Below are 26,221 nucleotides of genomic sequence, written 5' to 3' on the forward strand. Positions count from 1 at the left end.
GGAGTTGGTATTAAATACTAAGTTCAAACATGAAAGTAGTTCTAGAAACTTTGGTGAATTTGTATTAGATATTTTCTAAGGAAAATGAAATAATAAATCTACATAGGGTAGATTGAACCCATTTGCACTCTTCACTCTCCTCCTGCGTTAGAATTGCATGTCTATCTGCCACTTGACTCTGCAGCACCTCTTACTACACTGGCCCAACCGACATGAGCCTGAAGTGGAGCGACCCAGCAGAGCCCAGGCTGGATCTGCTCATCAGACCCGTGGGCATGAGAATAACCTGTCACTGTGAGCCTGGGGTCTTCAGATTCTTCGGGTTGGTTGTTACTCCACATGAGTATGGTAATAGAGGTCTCCTACGGTCTGAATGTTTACGTCCCCCCAAAACTCATATGTTGAAATCCTAACCCCCAAAAGATGATGATATTAGGAGGTAAGGGCTTTGGGAAATACTTACATCAAAAGGGTGGCGCCCTCATGAAGGAGATTAGTGCTCTTATAAAAGAGGCTCCAGAGAGATCCCTTGCCCTTCCACCACCTGAGGACACAGCTAGAAGGCGCCATCTACAAACCAGACACCAAACCCGCCTGTGCCTTGAGCTTGGACTTCCAGCCTCCAGAACTGTAAGAAATATATTTCGGTTGTTTATAACCTATTCAGTCTGTGGTATTTTGCTATAGCAGCCTAAACAGACTAAGACAGGGTCTGATTCAGTACTCAAAAAATGCCAAATTAGTAATCATTGTTATAAAGTTCAATAATGCAAAAATAAAAGTATACACGCCCATATAACGCATTGAAATCATTTTTGGTTTGCCATACTAACATCTTTAAAGCCTGAAATTATAGAATATTCAACTGGTATAATGAATGTCTCAGGATAAGGTATGTTGACTGATAGGTTTACATTTTGTTATCTAGGATAATTTAAATTTAAGCACGGCTTCCCATATCCTACCTTCTACCGGGAACCATAGCCTCTAATAAGTAGCAATTTTCTGTTTTGCTTTTTTGGTCTTCATACCCTATTGCCTCTGTTCTCCTCAGAGTTGAGGAAAATGGCCAAAAGATCAACACATGGAGAGAGTAACATGAAGCACCCAGACAGTCCACATATACGCTGATCTACACCAAATGAGAGTTTGTTAAACTATCTTGGTTTTTTTTTTTTTTTGCGGTACGCGGGCCTCTCACTGCCGTGGCCTCTCCCGTTGCGGAGCACAGGCTCCGGACGCGCAGGCTCAGCGGCCATGGCTCACGGGCCCAGCCGCTCCGCGGCATGTGGGATCTTCCCGGACTGGGGCACGAACCCGTGTGCCCTGCAGCGGCAGGCAGACTCTCAACCACTGCGCCACCAGGGAAGCCCAAACTATCTTGTTTTAATATCATGTTGCAAATAGCTTCTTAACCCAGACATACAATCTATGCTTTAAAGAGGTAAAGATTATTTCTTAAGATTGAATGTAGGGCTTCCCTGGTGGCGCAGTGGTTGAGAGTCTGCCTGCCGCTGCAGGGCACACGGGTTCGTGCCCCAGTCCGGGAAGATCCCACATGCCGCGGAGCGGCTGGGCCCGTGAGCCATGGCCGCTGAGCCTGCGCGTCCGGAGCCTGTGCTCCGCAAGGGGAGAGACCAAAAAACAAAAGATTGAATGTAAACAGGTGAAATGATAAAAATAGATTCTATGTTTACTGATTTTAATGAACAATGATTAATATTTACGGTATTTATTTGCTGAATATCTTTGAAATAAACATAGCTATTTCTCTCCCTCATAATACCAAGTACATGGAAGTCACACAAAAATACATATTAAAATGAATAATGAATGACACAATACATGGATTCAACGGTGTTTACTGTTTGGTCAAACAATATTCTTTAATTGTCAGTCATAGAGTGAAATGTACATTAACATACATGTTAAATATTCATCCCATCTGCATTATTGCTATGTGACATCATTTTATGGTCTGTAGAAAAATATAATTCCTGAGATCATTGTTGGCTTCTTTCAATCATTTTCCTCACTGTCAAATCATCTTTCCTTAAACGACTTGGGAGTGTGAATTGGGGTTAGAAGGTTCAATTATAGACCAACTTTTTGTATCTCCTAAATGAATAAACAGGCTCTATCTTTTATAAAGGGTAGAAAAATAACCATGGTGTGTGGAATTATTTTGCAAGGTATACAATATAGGAAAAATGTAGGCTGAACACAAAAGAAGTATTTTCTGAATGTCTCTCAATCACCCATAAGGAACATAGATTTCCTAGCCAATCAGTCTTTGGCATACAGCCGTCCAGCTGTTATTTCGCATTTACTTAAAATATCCTCTGCTAAATAGTTGTGTTCATCTTTAAAAGTAAATTGCTTAAAATTACATTCAATTTCTTTCTGTAAACGAACATTTTCTTCACCTTCACAAGCAAACACATTGGATACTGAAACGTTGTTGTCACCAGCTTTACATGCTGTTCTGCCGTTTGCCATGGTACAACCATAACGTAAGTCATAAGAAAGCAATTCTGGCTTTTTACGGAATCTGGTGGAGTTTACACTGAGTCTGGACTTAGTAGGGCTAACAAAACTTTACTGATTTCAAAATTCATATTATTTCAGGATGGTTTCCAAAACAATCCTAGAAGTCCCTAACTGAAATATAAAACAAAACAAAAGTTATGAGCAATCTTTCTCTCCTGGGTTCACTAAGGCCTTGGAATCATTTGTATCTGTGTACTTGCTTGTGAAAGCACTAAAACAAATTAATTCAAAGAAAACCACTCTGAAACTACTTGAACATTTGATACAACCATAGAGGTTCAAAGGCTTATACGGCCTAGTCTGTATTTTTCTCCAAGTCTTGGTGTCAAAATGATTATAGAATGCGTCGTTTCTTGCTCTGTGATGATTTTTAGTGTGCATGAAACATAAAAAAAAGTGAGTATTTAACAAATACCTCATGTATCAGGCTTCTCAGGCTGGAACTGAAAAGCTTTTTGAAGGATTTTTAACAACAAATAATGGCCTATGTCACAGATCAGAAAACCAACAATCAGCTTTCTTGACCTACAGCTGAAAACAAAATTATCTTTCAACTAAATAGGAGCTGTTTTATTTATTAAATGCCTTCGTTAACAACACCATCTTTCACTTCCCATTACTCCAATTCAATTTCTCCTGCATACAAAGTAATGAGCAGAATGGCTGTGAATCCAGTTAACACCCCAGCATTCTGAATCATGAAGAAGGTGAAATCGGTTTTTCTTCCAGTTACCTTTTCTCTCAGCATATCATTCATCTCTGGAAACTAGAGGAAAGATATATTGTTAGATAACTGTTGCCATCTTGTGGGAGAACATAAAACTGTCACTGATAGATTCCTGTGGAGGTGGGAGGGGACGAGCATTTCTCTGAGTTGTTTAGATGTTTTAGTATAGAGAGCATAACAGTGATATCCAGCCCTACTAGACATCAACAAGAAGAAAACTACGAAAATAGTGTTCCCCAAGTGAGTCAATACAGTGGGATGGGATGTACCTCATTTTATGTCTCTCTTTCTCTCTCTCCCCCAGCTCTCTTCTTTGCTCTCTGTGCTCCATCCACACCATTCTTTTTGGACCTCAAATGCATCCAGCCTCTTTCCATCCTCAACATCTTCATACCCACCAAAACCTCTATCTGAACCCTTTTCCCTCAAAATGTTCAATGAGCTAAATCTTTGAAGTTTCAGCTTAAATCTTACTTTCCTCAGAAGGCTTCTCTTAGGCCCTCCTAATTTAGGTTCCCTTATTATCATCTTTCAGCATATATATTGTTTTTCCTTTCATTTCACAGTTTTTTATTTGTAATTATGTAATCATGTGTGTGATTTTGTTTGCTTGTTGAATTTCAGGTTCCCCTCTTTGTAGACAGAAGCCCCAGGAACACGGGGACTGTGCCTTTTTTGCTCCCTCCAGGGTCCACAATTTCCAAGCCTGATACAAAAATATCAATCAATAGTAGCTGATTAAATACATTTTTAGAAATCACTATATATTTAATTCCTGTTCTCTTCAATTTGTTTCCTTTTGCTTGTTCTGTCCCTCGCAAAATCATAAGGTTTTTAAATAAACTGTGCTCTGTTCTTGAAATGAAGACTAAAACAATCTTATTGCAGTGAAAGCAATTAAAACCCCAAGTTCTGTACTTAAAAGCTATCCTTTCTCAGCATATAACTTCTACTGAAAAGGCTTCATGAGGAGATCTGTAAATGCCATCATTTCAAAACATATTTCAAAGTGATCTGCTATACACACATTGATTTGCTATACATGCAATGCATACAGCGGTGCATTGTCCCAAAGCATCCAAGAGGTCTCCAGAATCCACTGTCAATCCACCTGCCTGATTTGAGGAAACTTACTGGGATAAAATGGATGACATTTATGAAACTGCTCTGAAAGAAGCAAGTATGCGTTCTGAAAAAAGCAAGTAAGTATATACAGCATCATTTATTAGTATTATTTCTTTAAATTGAATAACTCTAATAGATTCTGTTCTTACATTACAGAAAGGAGAAGTGATGACCTAGCATAAAATATGCTATGAGCCATTAATTCTGTGAAGAAAAACATAAATGCAGTGATGGTTCTAAGAGATGAAATCCTTGCACTTATAAGGGACTGCACAGAACAATGAACAGAGCTAGACAGTTATCATTTGGAACTAAGAACGCAGATGAAGGACATTAAATTATTAAATTATGTATGTAATACATCCTCAGTTCCAAATGCAAAAGAAACAGTCCTTGAGTTGCATCCACTTAGCACATTTTCATTTTCTAGAAAGCTATCCACGATTTATTTGAAAATGCACAGGACCATTGGTATTCTCTCTCTTACAAACACACAGACATAAAGACAGACACAGCATAGACATAAACATAGATACAAATATATACCGTCCCAAGTAAATACCGTTCAATTTTAATTTACCAGTTTCAGTTTAACTCAAAAGGCTCTCACTGTTCACAACTTTGAAATAACAAAATGCTATTTACTTTAACAAGTTATTCCCTTCTGAATGTGACATCCTAACAAAAGAAAAGAGGAAAGTCCCATGGAGACATACTATAGAATACAAGCTTTACCCACAAGGCAAAACACCCAGGAAGATATCTCTCCTTCAGCAAAAATAAGTCATTTCATCCTCTGTCAATGAGATCCTAGATCAAACAATCAAGGAGAATCACTTTCAAATCACTATTAGTACAAACTACTGAAAAAGAGTTATCTGTTGGACCAGGAATATTTTAAACTACAATAGAAAGGCCTTCCACACTGTGGAAAGCAAAAGGTCACCCTTAATCAATTCATAACCCAGATGTGTCATTCCAAATTTAAATTAAAACCAGATAAAAATCTTAAAATTTCTTACCATATCCGCCAGAGAAATATAGAGGAACATGCCTCCAGCAAGGGCAAATATAATATTTGGAGCAAAATTATTGCCCACCAAGATGCCAAAAGCTAGCCCAACATAGCAGGAGCACGCAGAAAGGAAATTGAATAACAAGGCTTGTCGAGTACTCATTCCTGCATTGAGTAGGATCACAAAGTCCCCTAAAAGAAGAAGAACACATCAAGTGAGTAGGGTTACTTTCCTATTTGGGGATGAAATAAAAGAAAATCATCATTGTCTAAAAAAGGGCTCCGTCTTTTTGAGGCATCAGCAGGATTTTTAAGAGTGTGTCACCTGAAACGTCTCCCTCCCCTGAAACCAAGAAGCACCGGACTTGGAGAACAAGAGCAGAGTCCCTTACCTAACTCATGAGGGAACTCCTCGCACAGGATGGCGATCGAAGTGCTGAGTCCCTGCAGAAGAGACAAGGTGCAGGAGGCCCCGATGGCCAGGCCATCGATGAAATTGTGGAGGGCATCACTGAGCGTTATCATCCAGGCAATGGTCCCTATTTCTGAGAGCTTCGGCCCCTTCATACAGGTACATGAGCTTGACTCTTTTTTTCCATCCTGCAAAATAACAGAAAATCAGTCAACAGGATACCACCAATATTTCTTGAAAGTCTAAGCGATGCACAGAAGTGGATGTGTTACGTGTTGAGAGAGACAAATGTCTCCACCAGAAAGTCTTTCATAGTAGATAGGAACCCCTAATCATATAAAAACAGAGAAAAAAACTTATGGGAGGGAGAAAGGAAAGGAAGAGATTGACAGGCCTTGAACAAACCACTTGAAAAACATTTCGCTTTGGTTTCACCTTCAAACAATCCTTTCGACTTGTATGAACAAATTCTTACGACTGCCTTCCTAAAGTGCAACTGATACTAACCAAGAATTTGATTTATTCACATTCTTTAAAGTAAAAGAAGTTTGTCAAAGACTAAATTTAAAGTCTCTTCCATGTTACAATTTAAATGTGAGATCCATATTTAAAGCATGATGATATCAAGGAACATTTATTATAATCTATCTTATGCCACTGTGTGACTGCGGGCAAGGAATCTGGGCCTCAGTTTCTTCAATTGTGAAGTGAAGAGAGTGTACTCAATGGTTCATTTATTTTTCAATGACTTATTAAGTTTCCACGGTATTCAGGTAGTGTGCTGCATGTTTAGGCTGTAACAACGTGGTCCCTACAAGCTCTAAATTTCAATGATTCTCTTAACAAATTCCATGAAGTGTGATTGGAACAGGCTTGCTTTTACACAACACTTCTTTCCACTTTGAAACAATAATAAAAATAGAAAACCCTACAACAGACCCTTTGCAAGAATTCAAATTTCAATCAAATTTACAAAATTGTATAAAATCAAATGACAAATGCCAACTGTAACATCTTCCAGAAACTGTGGAAAAAGATAATAAAAGGCAAATTCATTTTTAAGCAGGGAAGCAATTTGCAATTAACTGGAGAACATTTTATTCCTAATTCTCCTTCCTGCAACTCTACCTCAGCAGCTAATCAACATATTTATTGAACACCTGCAATTTGTACAACAGTGTACTGTATGCTATGCAAAGTGCACAGAAGTGGAAAATACAGCTTCTATCTTCAAGAAGCGTATTTACCTTGGAGAAACAAGATGTAAAGTATACGACTGACTCTTTTAAAAATGTGCAACATATATCAGCTGAAAAGGGCTTCCTTCAGAGCAATCATGTGCGCGGTTGTGCGTGTACTCTGACGTCACTTCATTGCTCAAAACTGTTTGGGGACCTCCTTTCAGAATTGAAGGTAGATCCTGCCACACATCTTTTCACTGTTTCATTAGTGGCAAATCTTCAGCTTTGAGGGATGTTTTTTGTTTGTAGACACAGCCAAAAGTCATTTGGCGCCAATAAATTCTTTTTTTTTTTTTTTTTTTTTTTTTTTTTTTTGCGTTACGCGGGCCTCTCACTGTTGTGGCCTCTCCCGTTGCGGAGCACAGGCTCCGGACGCGCAGGCTCAGCGGCCATGGCTCACGGGCCCAGCCGCTCCGCGGCATGTGGGATCCTCCCGGACCGGGGCACGAACCCGCGTCCCCTGCATCGGCAGGCGGACTCCCAACCACTGCGCCACCAGGGAAGCCCTGGAGCCAGTAAATTCTTAAATTAATATGAAAGGAGGGAGGATTGTCAGTAGTAGTTGCTAGCTGTTAGTAGCGGTAGAAACAGTAATAGCAAAGGCATATGGTGTTTATTATGTGCCAGGCACTGTACTAAGCAATTTAGATATTTAATTCCTTTAGGGCCATTCTATGAGTTAAGTACTGCTATTATCCATCATTTTATGGTTGAGGACACTAAAGCACAGAAAGGCTGGTGAACTTCCTAGGGATACAAAAGAAAGAAGTGTGCTTTTTCTAGTAACTGTTCTACTACTCCAAACTTATGGTGGGGGGTAGGGAACACCTCCTGTTTGTGGTAAAGTCTGAAGGCAATTTGCAAGGAGAACACCCCCTTTCTCTCAAAAACACTGGAAGCAACGTTGGAATAAGTATTTAACCTCCTTTTACTTTAAAAGGCAATCTCATCCGCATAAAAAGAATTCCATCTGGTTTTCAAATGTGGTCTTTTTACTGTATAGTGTTAAAAACATAAACTGAGGCAAATGAAAAAGTTTAAGATCTTATTTGATCAAGAATGGATTCCAATCTGGCAGTGTCAAACCAGAAGTGGTTAGGAGCATTCCATGGACAGGAAGCGCAGGGAGACACTTTTACTGAGAAAAGACGGAAGCAAAGCAAGAAAATTATTGACTGGCTACGGCTTAAAGCCTAGATGGCTGTTTGCAATGGATTGTCCTTAGGTTTTGATTTTGTAACATTGAGACATTTACAGGCTTAGATTTTGGATTGTTTGTATATGACATTACAGCCACCTCAGCTTAACTGTCTCCTTGTTTAATTAATTTAATTAATTGATATATCTTAAATGCACAACATAATAAACAACAGTGACTTAGTTCATGTCAAATGGGTAGCTTGGATAAGAAATGTTCCGGATCAGGAAGCAATTATTGCCAAAAGAGAAACAAAGGCAGTCATGAGAAAAAGCCACAGAGGAAGTGACCTTGGCTTTGCAAAAACCTACTGCCAAGATACATTTAATAAGACTACTTGTTTCCCTCTTCCAACTTGGTTTACCTAATCACATATTTATAATTTCCTTATTTACTTGTGATGATTTAGGGGAAAGATTATAAGACCAAGTCTTGACTGCCTGATATTTTGTACAGAGTCTGTATATAAACTCCTTTAATTCGGAAAAAGAAATTAAATTAATATATCAGGCATGGTTCTCTTACCTCTGAGTACAGATATTACTGACTCTATTTATTATGCTTCCTTTTAGCCTTATAATCTTAGGTCTCAAATGACACTGTTGGGTAGGTTGACAGTTATACATTTTTAATAGTCTTAGAACAAATGAAAGAAGGCAAACATTCACAAACAGTTCTCTTTTAATTCAGCTGGAACAAAGTCTCTGTGCAGAGAGACAATTAAGTCAAATCCCTTTAGTTAAATTAGGGACTATTCTTCTCTTTCCCTTTATTTTTCTCTGCTGTTGTTGCTTGCTTGCTTTCTTCCTTGTTTGACTTGTATACTAAATGTGAGGCTCTTTCTAACCTCAGCCAGGATAAGGCAACTCAATCTAGTGAAAAGACCATCACTAGATGGTCCAGGAGAACCAAGTTCTCACTCGGCTCTGACAAGAATTACTGTGTAATCATCAGCAAGGCTCTTAACATTGCTCACCTTAGTAATTAATGAAAATGAAAGTCAAAGCAAAGTGCAGACTAATCAGAATGGGGGGGAAAGAATAGCATGGAACAAAGTTATGAGAGGAGAGAGGACACTGAGTAGAATCCCAACACAAGTACGGAGGGGAAGAAGCACAAAGTAAAAGGAAAAAACGTACTAAGAAATCAAATGGAGGAAAGCAGGTATGCGTATTGCAGAGCAGTCTGAGTTTAAGCAAGGAGGAAGAAGACCAAAAAGGGACACAAGGAGAAGGACGAGTGGCATGAGCTGGGAGGAAAAGGAAGAGAAATCAAAAGAGGAAGACGAGGGGCTTCCCTGGTGGCGCAGTGGTTGAGAGTCCGCCTGCCGATGAGGGGACACGGGTTCGTGCCCCGGTCTGGGAAGATCCCACATGACGCGGAGCGGCTGGGCCCGTGAGCCATGGTCGCTGAGCCTGCGCGTCCGGAGCCTGTGCTCCGCAACGGGAGAGGCCACAGCGGTGAGAGGACCGCGTACCGCAAAAAAAAAAGAATTTAGCTCTCCTGCATAGGACACAGATCATATAAATATGGCTTACAGCTGCGGTGAAATACTATGCAGAGTAGTGGAGATGATGAGTATTTTATTTTTCCACATGTAAAGATGCCCAAAACATAGCATTGAGGTTTATATATATATATATATATATATATAACATGTCTAGTGGGCACCTTTTTGTAAAAGTTATTAATATAATTTCATGATGGTCTAAAGCACAAACATACTTGGAAAGATATATACAAAAATGCGAATCATGGTTCTCCCTAGGAGATAATACTGTGGATAATCCTTGGTGTTTTTCTTTTATCTTTTATGGGTGTCCTGGATTTTTTTTTTTTGCACTTATTATATATTATTTCAATACTCAGAAAACAAAACATTAAAGCCATGGGGTGAGAACCTCAGGAGAGGGAAAAGTGAACCTGTGATGACTCAGGAGTTATCATCATCGAACAAGGTAAAGCTGGAGAAGCAAGCTGCCTGGCCGGTTTGGTCTGCATTAAAAAGAGGGTGTATTGTCCCACTAAGTGCAACTTCTTTTGTTAAGTTAATGGCATGAGCACTGTCAGACCTCACTGTGCATTGGAGGAGGCAAGGTGAGTCATGATTAATAAAAATGGTTTTGTGGTTTATTGTCTATATATTTTCTTGATAAGAAGGTAAAAGTGAGCAACCACTGCAGGTGAAAGTTAAATTTCAAATTCTACATCTCATGCTGAAAGAATTTTGCAGAGCAAGAACTCTGGTAAAAAAAAAAAAAAAAGTAGAAACACTTCAAAAAACATCAAAGATGGCAAAAGGAAGTATAAGTAAACAAACAAGAGCTGAAAATTGTATGCAAAGGAACATAAAATCTATGCCCATAAAAGAGAAGTGAATGTAATATAAATAAAAACAATAAAATATTATTTTAAGAGGCTGCAAATAAAGAGAGGTGAGAGTTAAAGAAAGGGGCACTGAATGCAAGCTAGCTTAATGATTAAAGGGTATGGGCTTTGGCACAAAATGGGTGTGAGATTAAGTAATGGCTCTGCTACTTAACAGCTCTGTGTCATTTGGAAAGTTACTTGGGTCCTAGCTAACATAAGACAAGAAAAGGAAATAAAAGGTATACACACATAGGGAAGAAATAAATAAAACTGTTTTTGTTGGCATATGTCTATGTAGAAAATGCAAAAGAATTTTTAAAAAAAGCTCCTAGAATATAATAAGCAAGTATAGCAAGGTTGCAGGACACAGGTTAATATATAATAGTTGCTTTCCAATAAACCAGCAATGAATAAGTGGAATCTGAAATTAAAATCATAATACCATTTACATTAGCACCCCCTAAAAATGAAATACTTAGGTATAAATCTAACAAAATATGTAGAAGATCTATATGAGGAAAAGCACAAAACTATAATGAAAGAAACCAAAGAAAAACTATTCTGTTCATGCATTAGAGGACTCAACATAGAATTGTCAAGATGTCAGTCCTTCCCAATTTGATCTATAGATTCAGTACAATCCCAGTCAAAATCCCAGCAAGTTATTTTGTGGATATTTTGTGATTCTAAAGTTTATATGAAAATGCAAAATACCTAGAATAGCTAACACAACATTGAAGGAAAGAAACGAATTTGGAGAACTGACACTATCTGATTTCAAGACTTACTATAAACCTACAGTAATCAAGATGGTGTGGTACTGATGAAAGAGTAGACAGACATCAATGGAACAGAATAGAGAGCCCAGAAGTAGATGCATATAAATACGGTCAACTTGTCTTTGACAAAGAAGCAAAAGCAATACAATGGAGAAAGACAGTCTTTTCAACAAATAGTACTGGAAGAAGTGGACATCCACATGAAAAAAAATAAATAAATAAACCTAGACACAGGCTTGACACCCTTCACAAAAATGAACTCAAAATGGATCATAGACCTAAATGCAAATGCAAAACTCTAAAACTCCTAGAAGATAACACAGGAGAAAACCTAGATGACCCTGAGTATGGCCATGACTCTTTAGATACAACACCAAAAGCATAATCCATGAAAGAAATAATTGATAGCCTGGACTTTATTAAAATTTTAAAACTTCTGCTTTGCAAAAGACAATGTCAATAGAATGAGAAGACAAGCCACAGAATGTGAGAAAATATTTGTAAAAGACACATCTGATAAAGGACTTAAACAAAATATACAAGGAGGTCTTAAAACTAAACAATAAGAAAACACAAAACCCTATTAAACAATGGGCTAAAGACTTTAACAGACACTTCATCAAAGAAGACATACAGATGGCAAATAAGGATATGACATCATATGTCATCAGGAAAATGCAAATTAAAGCAAGATAACACTACACACCTATTAGAATGGCCAAACTCAGGAACACTGACAACACCAAATACTGGCAAGGATGTGGAGCAACAGGTACTCTCATTCATTGCTGGAGGAAATGCAAAATGGTACAGCCACTTTGGAAGACAGTTTGTCAGTTTCTTATAAAACTAAACATACCCTTCCCATATGATTCAGAAATTATGCTCCTTGGTGTTTACCCAAAGAAGTTGGAGACTTATGTCCACACCAAAACCTGTTGTTTACAGCACCTTTATTCCTAATTGCCAAAACTTGGAAGCAACTAAGATCTCCTTAATTAGGTGAATGGATAAATAAACTATGGTACATCCAGACAACGGAATCTTGTTACACACACCCCCAAATGAGCTATCAAGCCATGAAAAGACATGGATGAATCTTAAATGCATATTACTAAGTGAAAGAGGCCAATCTGAAAAGCCTACATTCTATGATTCCAACTATTTGACATTCTGAAAATGGCAAAACGGGAGACAGTAAAAAGATCAGTGGTTGCCAGGAGCTGGGGAAAAAGAAAGGGATGGATAGGTGGAGCACAGAGAATTTTTAGGGCAGTGAACATACTCTATATGATACTACAGTGGTGGATATATTACACATTTGTCCAAACCCATGGAATGTACAACACCAAGAGTGAACTATAAACTATGGACTTTGGGCGCTTATGATGTGTCAATGCAGGTTCATCAATTGTAACAAAGGTACTGACTTGCTGGGGGATATTGATAATGGGGGAGGCTAGGCAAGTGTGAGGAAGGGGATATATGGGAAATCTCTGTACTTTCTTCTCAATTTTGCTATGAACTTAAAACTGCTCTTAAAAAAAAATTACTTGGAATCTGACTTCAGATTCCTTATCTGTAGAATGGAGAAAATAATACTACTAACTTCGTAGGATTGTTGTGATGATTAAATAAGATGTTTGTGAACTGCTAAGTGCTCCATGAATAGTTATTACTGTGTCACACAGATCATTTTACCTAACAAAGTACAGATGAACACAGCATTATTAAAAGGAATGATCACGATGATTGGAGAAAATAGGAGAAAAAGTAAATCTACCCAAAAAAGAGCTTTAGAGAAGTGAGAGGGTGCAGTGACACGTGTTAAAAATAAACAAGGAAAACTTTTAACAAGGATGCTTGAGCTTGGACATAAATATACACTTGAAGAAAGCTATTGAGCTTTCAACTACTGGAGTTCAAGGTGTATGAAAGAGTCAGGAGGTTAATTAGCCAGAAGGTAAAACCCACTGTGAAATGTATGCAATCTAAATTAGTAAGTTTATATGAGTCAGATAACTGACTGGTATAGGAAGAAAGGAATCTCTAAGATGTAAAGTAGTATCTTGCGTATTCAGCATTTCACAGTTCACAAAGCACTCGCATATATTAGTGTCTTCGTTTCCTGTTGACCTTTACAACATCCTCATGAGTAAAACAGAACAGATAGTAGTATCCTAATTTTAGAGATGAGGAGAATGACTGTCTAAGAATATAAATGACCTGCTTGACATCACACAGGAGGTGTTGGGATTAGGCTCCTTAATTAGTTACCAAACACCTATTTTAAAGCAGGCAGGAATGGTGCTAGGAACCGAGGACAGAAATATAAATAAAAGAATCTCCATGTTGCTGGAATTTATAGTCCAAACTCAAACTTCAGGCCCATGACAATTAATTCCCCTCTGCCCTTTTAGAATGACTCTCCACGTTCTCGCCCCGCTCTCTGTCCTGAAGCTGTTTTCCTGAATGGGCCACTGCTACAGGCTTCTTATCCTCTGGTTTCCATTTGAGATAGACCACTGGGAAGCCCCAGAGGGAGCTTAGGGGGAGAAAGAAAGGAGAAGTCAGGGTACTTATTCCTCTGATACCCCTTTGTGTGGTCACCTCAAGCTGTCAGTGACCCTCAAATGGAGAACACAGCTCTTCTCAAGACAACTCTCTTCCCAGGTTCTAGTAACTGCTCCTTCTTCGCCATCCTTTGGGCCCAGGGGTGGTAACAACTTTACCATTACTGGTCCCTGGTTCATGCGCTACTCTTATAACCCACTCACACCTTATAAATAAATCTTCCTCAAATTATTCTAATCTGAGTAATCCATCTGTTTCCCATAGGGATCCTGATAGAATCACTGGTACTGGAAGTGGCCATAAAAAACAGACCCCCAAAAATGGAATTTAATTGGGTTTTTCATATATTCAAAGTATGGGGAAGTGGGACATTGGTTACCCATGGGTGGGCTTCAATTTTCAATGAAGCCCAGAACATGAAAGCACTCTGCAAGCTCTAGGCTATATTGCAAGCTTTCCTGCCAGTTGGTTCTTAGGACCCAGCAGAGCCAGTGGAATTGGAATAATCTGTGGCAGACAGAGATGCTGAAAGGAGCCTTCTGGCAATCCCTGATCAGAGAATCACAGTGCAGACCCTTAAGATGTTAGGTTAAAGCCATGACCTTTTTTGCCATAAACTATTCTTTATCTCGAAAGCAGTTCCTTGCTTGTTCCTAGGTCCTTCTAGAGACTTACCTTGTGCCCATGGAACATCTAGTGGCCCTGAGATCATTCCCAGCAAGCCATAAATCAGCTGTTCCCACCAGCATTCCATCATTAAATTGTATATACGAGTACAAGCCCACACCAGTCTTGAAGACACAAATTGCAATGGCAGTCGATTCAGACTCTCATAATCTAAACCTCATAGTTCATCTCTTTTCCCTTAACAACAGTAAGGCTACATGGGGCATTTCCTATAGCCAGTTAACTGTGAATAGTGAGTGTTCCAGCACCAACCAGCTATACAATTTTACTCACAATGAACTTAAAACAATAAAGATAAATCCTCCAAGTGGGCAGAACTTTTGAGTGTTGTGTTGAACTTCCTGTAGAAGTAATGGCCTGAGATATACATCTACTCTAACTCATGGGTGGGTGCTAAAAGAGTTGGCCAGGTGATCAGAGACTTTCAAAAAACAAAATTGGAAACTGCTGGCAGAGATCTGGAAAAAATATATAGATGGACCTCTTGTAAAAGGCACAGAATATGAAGACAATTCTATTCCATTAAATCTCCTAAGAGCCTATCACTGAGGATGCTCTCAGTAATAAAGTGAGCGAGAAGACCTGACTATAAATGTCACTTGGTATCTTTCATTGGCCATCCCAATGTTTGCTTAATTTATCCCCCAGGCTCCCTCCTTGAGGGGCAACTTAGGCTGGCTATGTCCCTAATTAAAGGTCACTGCTCCACTGAACAGTGGCTTTCTGTCCAAGATTAGTTCCCTCCCAGTTCTAGTAGCTTCTTCCTTCCCCTTTCCCTTTGGACATAAGATTGCTAACTGCTCCACCATTTCAAGCCCCAGGTTTACTGTACTCTCCCCTGTGGTTCACCCACAACTTGCCCAGAGTTTTGTAAACTGCCCTTTTTCTATTTTTTATTTATCCTTGAAAGTGCCACCTCATTCTGGAAAGGACACGACTGATTCAAAGTTAAATGCTCACTCCACACACAACACTCACAGACTCTTCATATACTATCATGTATATTTGAACAGGAAAACTTACAAAAAGGATTAAATAGACACAAAGATATAAAGAGTTAAAGGCACTATACAAATATAAAATTTCGATGGGCTTTGCTTTTATGGCTATATTTTCAAGAGATTTCAATGGACTTTATAGCTGGTGGTTCCTTTGTCCTTCCTCTAGCCCTTAAGGGTCAGTCTCAGCTCGCTATAACCAAAATCAGACTTCATATGAGAAAAGAGAAATTAATTTTATCTTTAATGCATATAACCAAATATAATTCAAATGCACTTAGTCTCTAGTCATTTGGTTTCAAGACAAACCTCATAACTATTTTCAAAACTCTCTTTGCCAATGAAAATAACCATTAACGAGAAAATAATAATTTCCCGAAAGCTTGAAAATTGTTTCCTTTCCCTCCATCCCTTCTGTGAGAGGTGATTGAAGTTATTTAGCTCTTTAGGAGTTGAAATAATTGTCTTTCATTTGCAGTTGGGACCATATCATTTTACTGTCCTGATAAAAATAATTTAGGAGAAATCTGAGGGGTTTTCAAGAAATTATGTTACTATTTTGCCAATGGAACTTAGAGTATATACTAATTAAGTATTTACAGTTACCCTAATGGACTACTTACGCCTCTCTAAAAGGATGCCTACTGTTACTACAGATGGAGGAGGGCATTAGTGCTCTGATACATTTGAGAAGCAGGATATCATTTCTTAGAAAAAGCTTACATGATGTACTCCCCAGCCCGCACAACTCTCATTGTTACTGAGAAGCCTTAAAGGAAGTCAGAGCACCAGGAAATTGGTTAAATTTTCATTTAAGTTGGAGAAATTTGTTGCGGGGCTCCTGAAAAATGGGGTTCCCCAATGGCAGGGATATCTACATTGCTCAGCATCAAGTCTCCCAGAATAATTCAGAGGAGGAAACAGGAGTAGGGTGGGATGTGGTAGAGGAACCAACGCCATGCAGCAGCTGCCTGTGTTGTAATTACCATTTGACATGAATTATGTGAAAAGAACTGAAATAAAGAAGATCCCACCCAGTGTACTACAAGTGATTGACTATCGAGCCCTGCAAAAGACAAGGGCAGGCTGTCTGATTGGCAGAGATCTAGAAACGCAAGCCTCTTAGAGCAAGAAGTCTGGGAAAGTGATAAGAGGCAAGGGGTGACAGGTGACAAGAGGGACAAGAGCAAGTACCAACCGCAGTCACCGCGACAGAAGAGGTGATGAGGACCACAGGCGGGCCACTAAGAAACTGGCAGTCTGCCAGTAGAGAAGAAGGCGAGCAACAGAGGGTTAGAAATAACCCTGTTCTCTGAAGAGGCAGCCGGCCCCGGTCTATATTTCAACAGTTTAGAAAAACAGAGCATCTCTACTTCGTATGTGGAGAGTGAGGGGTGAGAACGACAAAGGGGATAAGGGTACCAGAACCTCATTCCCTCTTAAAGATGCAAATGGATACTCTGAAGATTTGCTCACCAGTTTAAGAAAAGAAATTTGTATTGAGGTATAGTTGATTTACAATATTGTGTTAATTTCTGCTGTATGGCAAAGTGATTCAGTTATACATATATATATATACATTCTTTTTTTATATTCAAGAAAAGACATTTGATAGTGAGGAATTGAGCATGAAAGACACAGGATGTACTCAGGGAACTCAGAACAGTAAAGTGATAATAGTAGTAGCACAAGTCATTAGTAGTAAAGTCATTTAATCTTCACAATAACCCCATGAGGTTATTAGTTCCATTTTATAGATGAGGAAATTGAGTTATAAAGAGGTTAATTAAGTAACTTGCCCAAAGTCACACCTCTAGAAAGGAGCAGAGACAGGATTTAACCTTCTATGCCAAACAAACTACACCTGTGATCTCCAGAAAATATGGGGTTTTATTTTCTCTTATTCACTCCTGTTCATCCAGTATCTAGCACTGCAGGCACTCTGAACATTTGTTGTCTGAATAAATGAAGGTCAAGTAAAAGTACATTTTCTCTCATGACAGGTTCACAAATCATTGTCACATGAAGTATCTATTCCAGTCTTTCCAAAGAACAAACATAAGGGCAGTTACACAACATGGGTAAAGGGTGCATGGAAAAATGTTCATTAATCAATTCCAAACTGGTTCATCTACATTAAAAAAAAACACTCTGAAAGTGCAGAAGTGTTTTTTTCTTTGCTTGTTTTGTCACCAATTCTTTAACGTCATGGAGCCAGATCAAAAGCTCCTTGTGGACAAGGATTTTTTTTTTCATTTCAGCCCAAAGTTTAACATTAGTAGGTGTTCAGTAAATTTTTCTTTTAAATAAATCAAGGTGGGGGGGGTCTTGTTTTGCTGAACTGGATGGAGTAATGGGATGCCAAATCACATCCTAGTCAGCAGACATCAGTGCCTCCACATCCGTCCCGGTGACCTCCAAAGGGCAGAAGACTTTTACCAGCAGCCGCCTTGCATCTAACTCGAGGATACTTACACGTTTTTCAGAAGATTGTTGGAGGAAGGGGGCAAAATATCATAGTAGCAACAAAGGTGACTAACACTGTTGAGTGCTTACCATTTGCAAGGTACTCTGCTAAACGCCATGAGCTGAGCACCTCTGACATCCAACACAGATGCAGTAATGCAGGTACTAGAGGTAAGGGCTGGACCAAAACCACACAGCTAGAGATGGAAAAGCCATTGAACCCAGATGATTTGACTCCTAAGCCCACGCAATAAAAGGCAGAGAAGACTGCTCAAAAGGACTGAGTTTTTCCAGATAAGAAATTCTGTGTTCAGTAATTTATTCCTATGATAATGGGTTATTTTATTGTTGTTGCCAGTCTCCATCATGGAAGGTGCCAGTAATTCAAGTACCTCTGGGTTTTTGTTTTTTGGGTTTTTTTTTGCGGTACGCGGGCCTCTCACTGTCGTGGCCTCTCCCGTTGCGGAGCACAGGCTCCGGACGCGCAGGCTCAGCGGCCATGGCTCATGGGCCCAGCCGCTCCGCGGCATGTGGGATCTTCCCGGACCGGGGCACGAACCCGTGTTCCCTGCATCGGCAGGCGGACTCTCAACCAGTGCGCCACCAGGGAAGCCCATACCTCTGGTTTTGAGTAGAATACACTAAGCTGATGTTTTGGGGTTTGCTAACACTTCAGACACACTTAAAATAATACCTCCAATCACTGAGGGAATAAAACACCATCTCGGGCTTTCAAATCTACTCCATATAATCTGTTGTTTACAGACTGCAGTATGGATAGGAACTATACAGTTGTTTTTTGACTGTCTCTTCCTGAATCTGTTACATTTAATTTAATAAAATGTAATTTTAGAACCAGAGGCTTATTTGAGATTATCGATACTTATTTAAACGTTAAAACACAGTAACACTTACTTTGAAGGAGTTCCATCTAAAATTTTCTCCAATGTCATTTCATGCCAGCATCCCTTGTGCCTTGGCTTCTCTGACTTCTTTCAATTCCTAAAACCCACCAAACTCTTTCCCACCCTGGAGACTTTGTGCTGGCTGTTTCCACACCCATGACCGTCTTCTCCCTGATCTTTGCATAGAGAGCTGCTTCCTACAGTTTAGATTTTAGCTTAAATACGTTCCTGACCACCCAAACGAGCTGCCCAGACATCACCACATTTCAATTCCCTGCACAGCGTCTGTAACCCTATAATGTTGGGCTATGTACCCACTGGAACAAAAACAGTGCCAGAGATCAGAGACATTTTCTGTCTAATTTGCCACAATATCTCCAGGGGGTGGAACAGAGACTGGCATTAGGCATGTGATCACAGGATACATGACAAGTGAATGAGCGACAGAATGAAAAACTAAATACCATACTCCTGCCCATTAATACAGCTTTACTGATTTGACCTACAGACCAGGATGTCATTCAGAATGTGAAATGTTACCACAAAAGAAGGCTCGGTTTAAGATTGCCTTTATTGTTTTAATATATAAGTTGCATGACTGAAATTTTGGTCCAAGTCAGAAAAACTACAAAGAATCCAGAGAAATTTTCTGCAAAATGATGCCCTCCCAGTAAAGGATCTTTGAAATTTTACTTTCCAAATGTAAAACAATCTCTAGATTTGTTTGTTTTGCAGCCTAGAAAACTATTGATGATCCCTCACTTCAGTTTTTCTGATATGTATTTTATAACCTAGTGATAAAAGTAGATAAACTAGAAAGCATCAAACCAGAGACCTGCATGGTTTACTGAAACTTCAAAGGTGATCTTTATTGGTGCTTTCTCGGCCATTGAATTTTTTTCTTTAATCTGCCTTCACTGAGTTGCTATAAAGGTTTAATAAAGTCATGCTCATTAAGCAATTTGATATCCTCAGTAGAAGAAGATTCAATAAAGTTTGTTCTTTTTTTTACTTTTAATGCTCTGATACCTGATATCAGAAATAAGAAGCAAAAAGAACCACTTTAAAAAGAAATGGGGGGGTTTTCCCTGGTGGCGCGGTGGTTGAGAGGCCGCCTGCCGATGCAGGGGACACGGGTTCATGCCCCGGTCCGGGAAGATCCCACATGCCGCGGAGCGGCTGGGCCCGTGAGCCATGGCTGCTGAGCCTGCGCGTCCGGAGCCTGTGCTCCGCAACGGGAGAGGCCACAACAGTGAGAGGCCCGCGTACCGCAAAAAAAAAAAAAAAAAAAAAGAAATGGGGGCTCACACATTGAGGTTTCTCCTTTTCACTGATAAGAACTCAAACACACAATAGATCTGAATAAACTGGGCCACTGATCAACACGGTGAACAAAGTTAAAGACAGTTTGAGAAAGTCACCACTTAATTAACAAAAATGAAGAGTCATTAACTTAATTGCACTGAGATCCTCAAAAAGGGACTGAAATCCCCTATCTAAAAAGCAAGCACACGGTAAAATCAAATTCCACCACCCAATCAATGATCTGACTGCAACCTGATGGTAATTTATTAAGACTGAACACGTAATTGGTCTTTAAACACCTTCAATTATTTTCTATTCACTAAGATAATCAGTGAAGTATTTCTAGTTATAAAAGTGTTTTGTGTGATCTGGACATTTGCCTGAGACATAAAACTGAATAGATAGGAATATATAGGCAGATAAACATCTGTGTGTGTGTGTGTGTGTGTGTGTGTGAGACAATCTGCTAACGCTCTACTACAGAGTGTAGTAGTGTTAAACTCAGAAAACATCTTGGCAAGACCACACTTCATTTGCAAGATACTTTAGCTTTGTGATCTTTCTAATTTAGGATTCTTATTTTTGAAATATATAGAATAAATATAATATGGAATACTAGAATATAGAATAAATTCTGCCTCCCCAATAGCCTCTCCTTGGGACATGAATTTTACTTATTACAATAAAACATCTCATGCTTTGGCAAATTTTCCATCATGCAATCCACTGAGTAAAAATTACTCACCGGGTCTTGATCCAGTATTCCCAAACTGCAAGATGCAGCATGTAAAAAATACAGCACCACATAAATATTTTCAAATGAGCAAACAGCAAAATTTTTTTTAAAAAGAGACCAATTTTGGCAAGCCCAGTGTTTATGACATGGACATCTTTTATAATTCAACCTTTAAAAAAGCCTGAAAAAGCTGATGTTAAAGGGACACCAGCAATAGAATATATATTTACATTTTTCCATTGCTTATGCTAGTTTGCATAATAAAATTAAGCAACTCTTTCTGATGTCCGGAATAATTTACTTGAACCTCGTAATTTTTTTCCTCATTTTTCAAAAGAAAAATGTATTGGCATTCATCCTCAATTTTTTTTATCAATCAGCATATGCACAACAAAGCAACACAGCAATTCTTCATTATACTAATGGGGGAAAAATTAACTTGACATCAAGCCTAATTGAGTAAAACCTCACTAATTTTAAATAGGGATAAGTCCTGCCTGTTTAGTGAAAGCAATTTAGTATAGAACATGTTTAGATAAATACACTTTTATAGCTTTCCAGAATTCACACTCACAAATAGCTTCCACAGCAAGCACGGGGTGTGGTAGAGGGCCTTCAGAAAACCTGCCACGTTGTATGCATAAGATTAATGTAGCATCTCAATTACAAATAACAACTTGGTGTTTCTTGAGATAACTTGAAAACTTTAGGCGCATCTTCCTAACAAATTATTTCAAAAGCAATTTTTATAGAGGATGCCAAAGTACTCTACGGCCCAGTCTACAAGCAAAATGTATAACAAATCATACGTTATTAGCTATGACAGGTTAGCAGAGTCAAATTTAATGAGGTTTCACTCTGCAGGCAATCCTCAAGTTGCACTGCAAAAGTTCATTTGTAAGTTCATGGTTAGAAATCAGAACTGATTAGAGCAATGTTCCCGTTAGGAAGGTCGTGTCATGCCTATATACGGAAGGAACATGGGTTTGGAACTCAAGACCCCAGGAGGGGATCTCATCATAACTTTGCCATTTATTATCTGTGTGAACCTGTGTGAGTTTTTTAACTTAACTGAGTCTTAATTAAATCTGTAAATAGACTTAATACCTATTTCCCAGGACTTCTGTAGGAATTAAACATAATAGCTGTAAGGCACCTACTACAGTGCTCTCTACTCCCACTCCTGGGCATTTATTTTCTTTTATCAAGTATCTCTCTATATCAGAGACGATTAGCTGGGAGGTTGTAAGGGTGTTTCAGTTGTAGGGGTGTACATACTTTAAATTGGATGTAATAATTGGTGGGTCTGTATATTCTTCTGTTGCAAAAGTTCATGCATTTCATCAAACAGCTTCCTAAGGGGGATTCTTAAGACCTGTTCTACAGGGGTACTTGCTTAAATTTTTAAAAATTAGAAATGGCCAAATGCTTACAAATAATAATTGGAAGTACCCTCTGCACCTATTTCATCCTATCTTATTTACTTAGCAATCTCACACCTATCCTTCACAATTGGTACAAGCATCATCTTCTCAGGAAAGCATCTGGGACCACTTCATCTGCATCACTTCCCACTCCAACATGTGCCACATCTTTCTCAGCACAGCAACTTGTGTATACGTCTACTAGAGTACTCATCACACCACACTATAACTATTTTTACATGGATATACCTACCTTTAAGGAATTCCAAGTACATGGTAGATTCTTAATAAGTGGACAGAATTTTTTCCCACAAAAAATGTATTTATATTTGTTCATTAAAAGTAGTCAAAAAACACTAATTCAAAAAGGTAAATGTACCACAATGTTCATAGCAGCACTATTTACAACAGCCAAGACATGGAAGCAACCTAAATGTCTATCAACAGATGAATGGATAAAGAATATGTGAGATAGATGATAGATAGATAGATACATACATACATACATACATACACATGATGGAATACTACTCAGCCATAAAAAATAATGAAATTTTGCCATTTGCAGCAACATGGAAGGATTTGGAAGGCATTATGCTAAGTGAAATAAGTCAGACAGAGAAAGACAAATGCTGTATGAGATCACTTATATGTGAAATCTAAAATACACAACAAACTAGTGAAAATAACAAAAAAGAAGCAGACTCACAGATACAGAGAACAAACTAGCGGTTACCAGTGGGGAGAGGGAATGGGTGGAGGGGCAATATAATAGGGGTAAGAGACAAAAAAAAAGGGTTATTATGGGATTATATGAAGACATCTGTGTGAAACTTTTGAAAATTAAAAAGCACTATAGAATTTAAAGAACCTTTCATTCAACAAAAAAATTGTTTTTAAAAAGTAGTCATTTTAACTGATGAGAAATATGCACATCTGAAAGCAACATGGCTTTGGTAAAAGAACTTTGAGTTTGACAGATCTAATTTCAAAAAAATCCTAACCTCTCTGAAATTCAGTTTCCTCATCTGTGAAATGGAGATAATCACACCTACCAATCGAGGTTGTACATGAATAACATTTGTCTAGTACTGAGTATATTCCCTGCACAAGATCTACACCACCAACATCACACCACTAACTACCACCATCACAATTATTGCTGTTAATTATTCAGGAGTGACAGGTAACAGAAATCTAACATGCTTATTGATGAATTGCTCTACCTGACACTGACTATGGCTCACAGACCAGAGAAAAGAAAATCTGTGTGGGGACAGCTTTCAGGAGGCGGAGTGCAAAATGATATTTTTGGAACTTCATACACAGGAGCAGGCTACTTTCATATGTGACCCCCTGGTTCCCAGAACCCTCCAAAGGTTGCAGGCTTGCTGTTCTCGGGGTCTGCAACAGTGTGGGAGTCTACCCAGGTGGAGTATCACCGTCTCCGCCTTGCACCTACGCAGAGTATTGCTTGAGTTTGTGAGTCCAGGATGTAAAGGTCAACATTTCCACCCCTGAAAGTAAGGACACAGGCTCAGGGTTGAGAAATCTGCCTTTCTACCCAGCAATCTGTTATCATCTCTAATCCCCTCTTAACTACATTAACAGAGAACCTATTCCAAGCTTTTCCTCTCTTCGCCAACCCCACGCTCCTTACTGCTACTTCCCACCTGCCTGAGATGGAGGCATCTGACACACACACACCCCTCCGCCCACAAACACATTCTCCACCTTCCACTAGATCTTAGCATAAAAACCCTTCTCCTTTTGAAGATCAGCAGTTCCACTCGTGTTCTAATTCCCTTTTAGTTTCTTCTCTAAGAATTTGCTGCATCAGACCTTCTTGCCAGGACTTCCATTGTTCTCTGCTTCCCCAACCTCTGGCTGTCCACTCCAGCCTTTCCTCTCTGTTTGCAATCTCCTTTAGATTAACGAATTCCTGAATCGTCATCCTCCCCTGAACTGCTGTTCTTCCTCATTCTTCTTCCCTTTGATGACAAACTCCTTGAAATAATTCACTTCTCTAGTCTTTTTCTGCATCTATTTATTAAATTTGGCATTTCCTCTCCTTATAGCCTACTGCAGCAAAGTAATCCCTAAAAAGTAGCTATATCTGACTTCAGAAGCATTGAAAATTTATAAATTCTTTACTAAGAACTTTTTGAAAACACCAAGGAAAGACTACTTAGTACACACAGCACCATTCTAAATACCCTCCAGACCTCTCCTCCTGGCCATAGTTTCAGGTGTCAGGGCAGAACCACCAATCTCTACTTTCTTGAAAATTCTTCCGAATTTTTCTCTCCCCCCGCCCCCCACACACAGCAGTTCTCCATCTTCAGATAAACTTATTATTATGGAAGCTAATTGATTATTCTCAATCATTACTCTGTGCTGGGGCAATGCAAACAAAGACATATTATCAAGGAGAGTCTGCAGTATACTGAAGGTCTATGAGGTTTCTTCTCTTTACTGCTGGAAACATAGCACCACTCCATCCCACCCCAGCCCCTGGCCATTTTCTTCTACATTCCTCTCCAATGTCCCTGAGGACAGCATTGCCCACTGCATGGGATTTTGTGCACCAAAGTGTCTTCTAATGAACTTCGACGCTGAGAAGTTTTGGTCTAAAGGGAAAGCAAATCAACCTCAAAAGTCAACAGCCTTCCTTATCCTTTATTCAAACTTGCTATTTGGTTTTATTCTCTGCAAACTTCCATGAAAACCCTGTTCTCAACTCTCCTGGAAACCTTCATTAATATAACTCTTGACTATAAATTGCTCCTGCACTGAAGTAATCCATCTATTTTTGAACCTTCAAAATGTACTCCACCATATTTTCACAGAAAACCCACTGCATAAAATGCTTTCCTCCTTCCAGTTGACTTGTGCTTATAAACCTGACATATGAGCCCACAACTTTGTACCAAGCTCACTACTCGAAATCAAGAGCTGCCCAATCAATATTCTGCCACTGAAATAGAGAACGTTGTGGCTTTGAGGCCACACACAAGGTTGGCTATTGCTGCTCTCACTTAATCCCCATAACTTCTCAGGAAGATGGTCATGTTTGGTAGTATGGACATGGTTGTAATAAGATTTAATATTTACTTCATAGCTGTACGTTTTCATTACTTTTAAAATATTTCATTTTGTTTGTAATAATCCTGATTGGTAGAGACTTTTGCCAATTTAAAGATGAAAAGAAATAGTTTTAGAAAAGTAAAGTAACCTGAGTAGTGGTAAAGTATAGTTGATTTACAATGATGTGTTAGTTTCAGGTGTACAGCAAAGTGATTCAGATATATGTGTGTGTAAACATATATGTATATTCTTTTACAAAGTCGCTTCCATTATAGGTTATTACAAGATATTGAATATAGTTCCCTATGCTATACAGTAGGTCCTTGTTGTTTATCTATTTTATATATAGTAGTTTGTGCCTGTTAATCCAAACTCTCAATTTATACCTTTCCCTTCCCTCCCCTTTAGCAACCATAAGTTTGTTTTCTGCGTTTCTGAGTCTATTTCTGTTTTGTAAATAAGTTCATTTGTATCATTTTTTAGATTCCACATATAAGTGATATATGATATTTGTCCTTCTTGGTCTGACTTACTTTACTTAGTATGATAATCTCTAGGTCCATCCATGTTTCTGCAAATGGCATTATTTTGACTTAAGTTCTTTTGACAAAACAAAGTTGCT

General features: G+C 38.8%; 1 protein-coding gene across 1 annotated transcript in view; it reads right to left on the reverse strand.

Annotated features, from left to right (window-relative positions):
* Positions 1 to 1,776: 1,776 nt before the first annotated feature.
* The window catches only part of SLC39A8 (solute carrier family 39 member 8), a 72,029-nt gene continuing 47,584 nt past the window's right edge, over positions 1,777 to 26,221 (reverse strand). The window contains exons 7-9 of the mRNA XM_082652681.1: positions 5,810 to 6,017; positions 5,425 to 5,609; positions 1,777 to 3,316 (exon numbers count right to left, since the gene is read on the reverse strand). Coding sequence (XP_082508807.1) covers positions 3,167 to 3,316; positions 5,425 to 5,609; positions 5,810 to 6,017 — 543 coding nt within the window. The 3' untranslated portion in view covers positions 1,777 to 3,166. The remainder of the gene's footprint in view (positions 3,317 to 5,424; positions 5,610 to 5,809; positions 6,018 to 26,221) is intronic.

This window comes from Grampus griseus, assembly GCF_964374135.1.
Source record: "Grampus griseus genome assembly, chromosome: 4".
Lineage (NCBI taxonomy): Eukaryota > Metazoa > Chordata > Mammalia > Artiodactyla > Delphinidae > Grampus > Grampus griseus.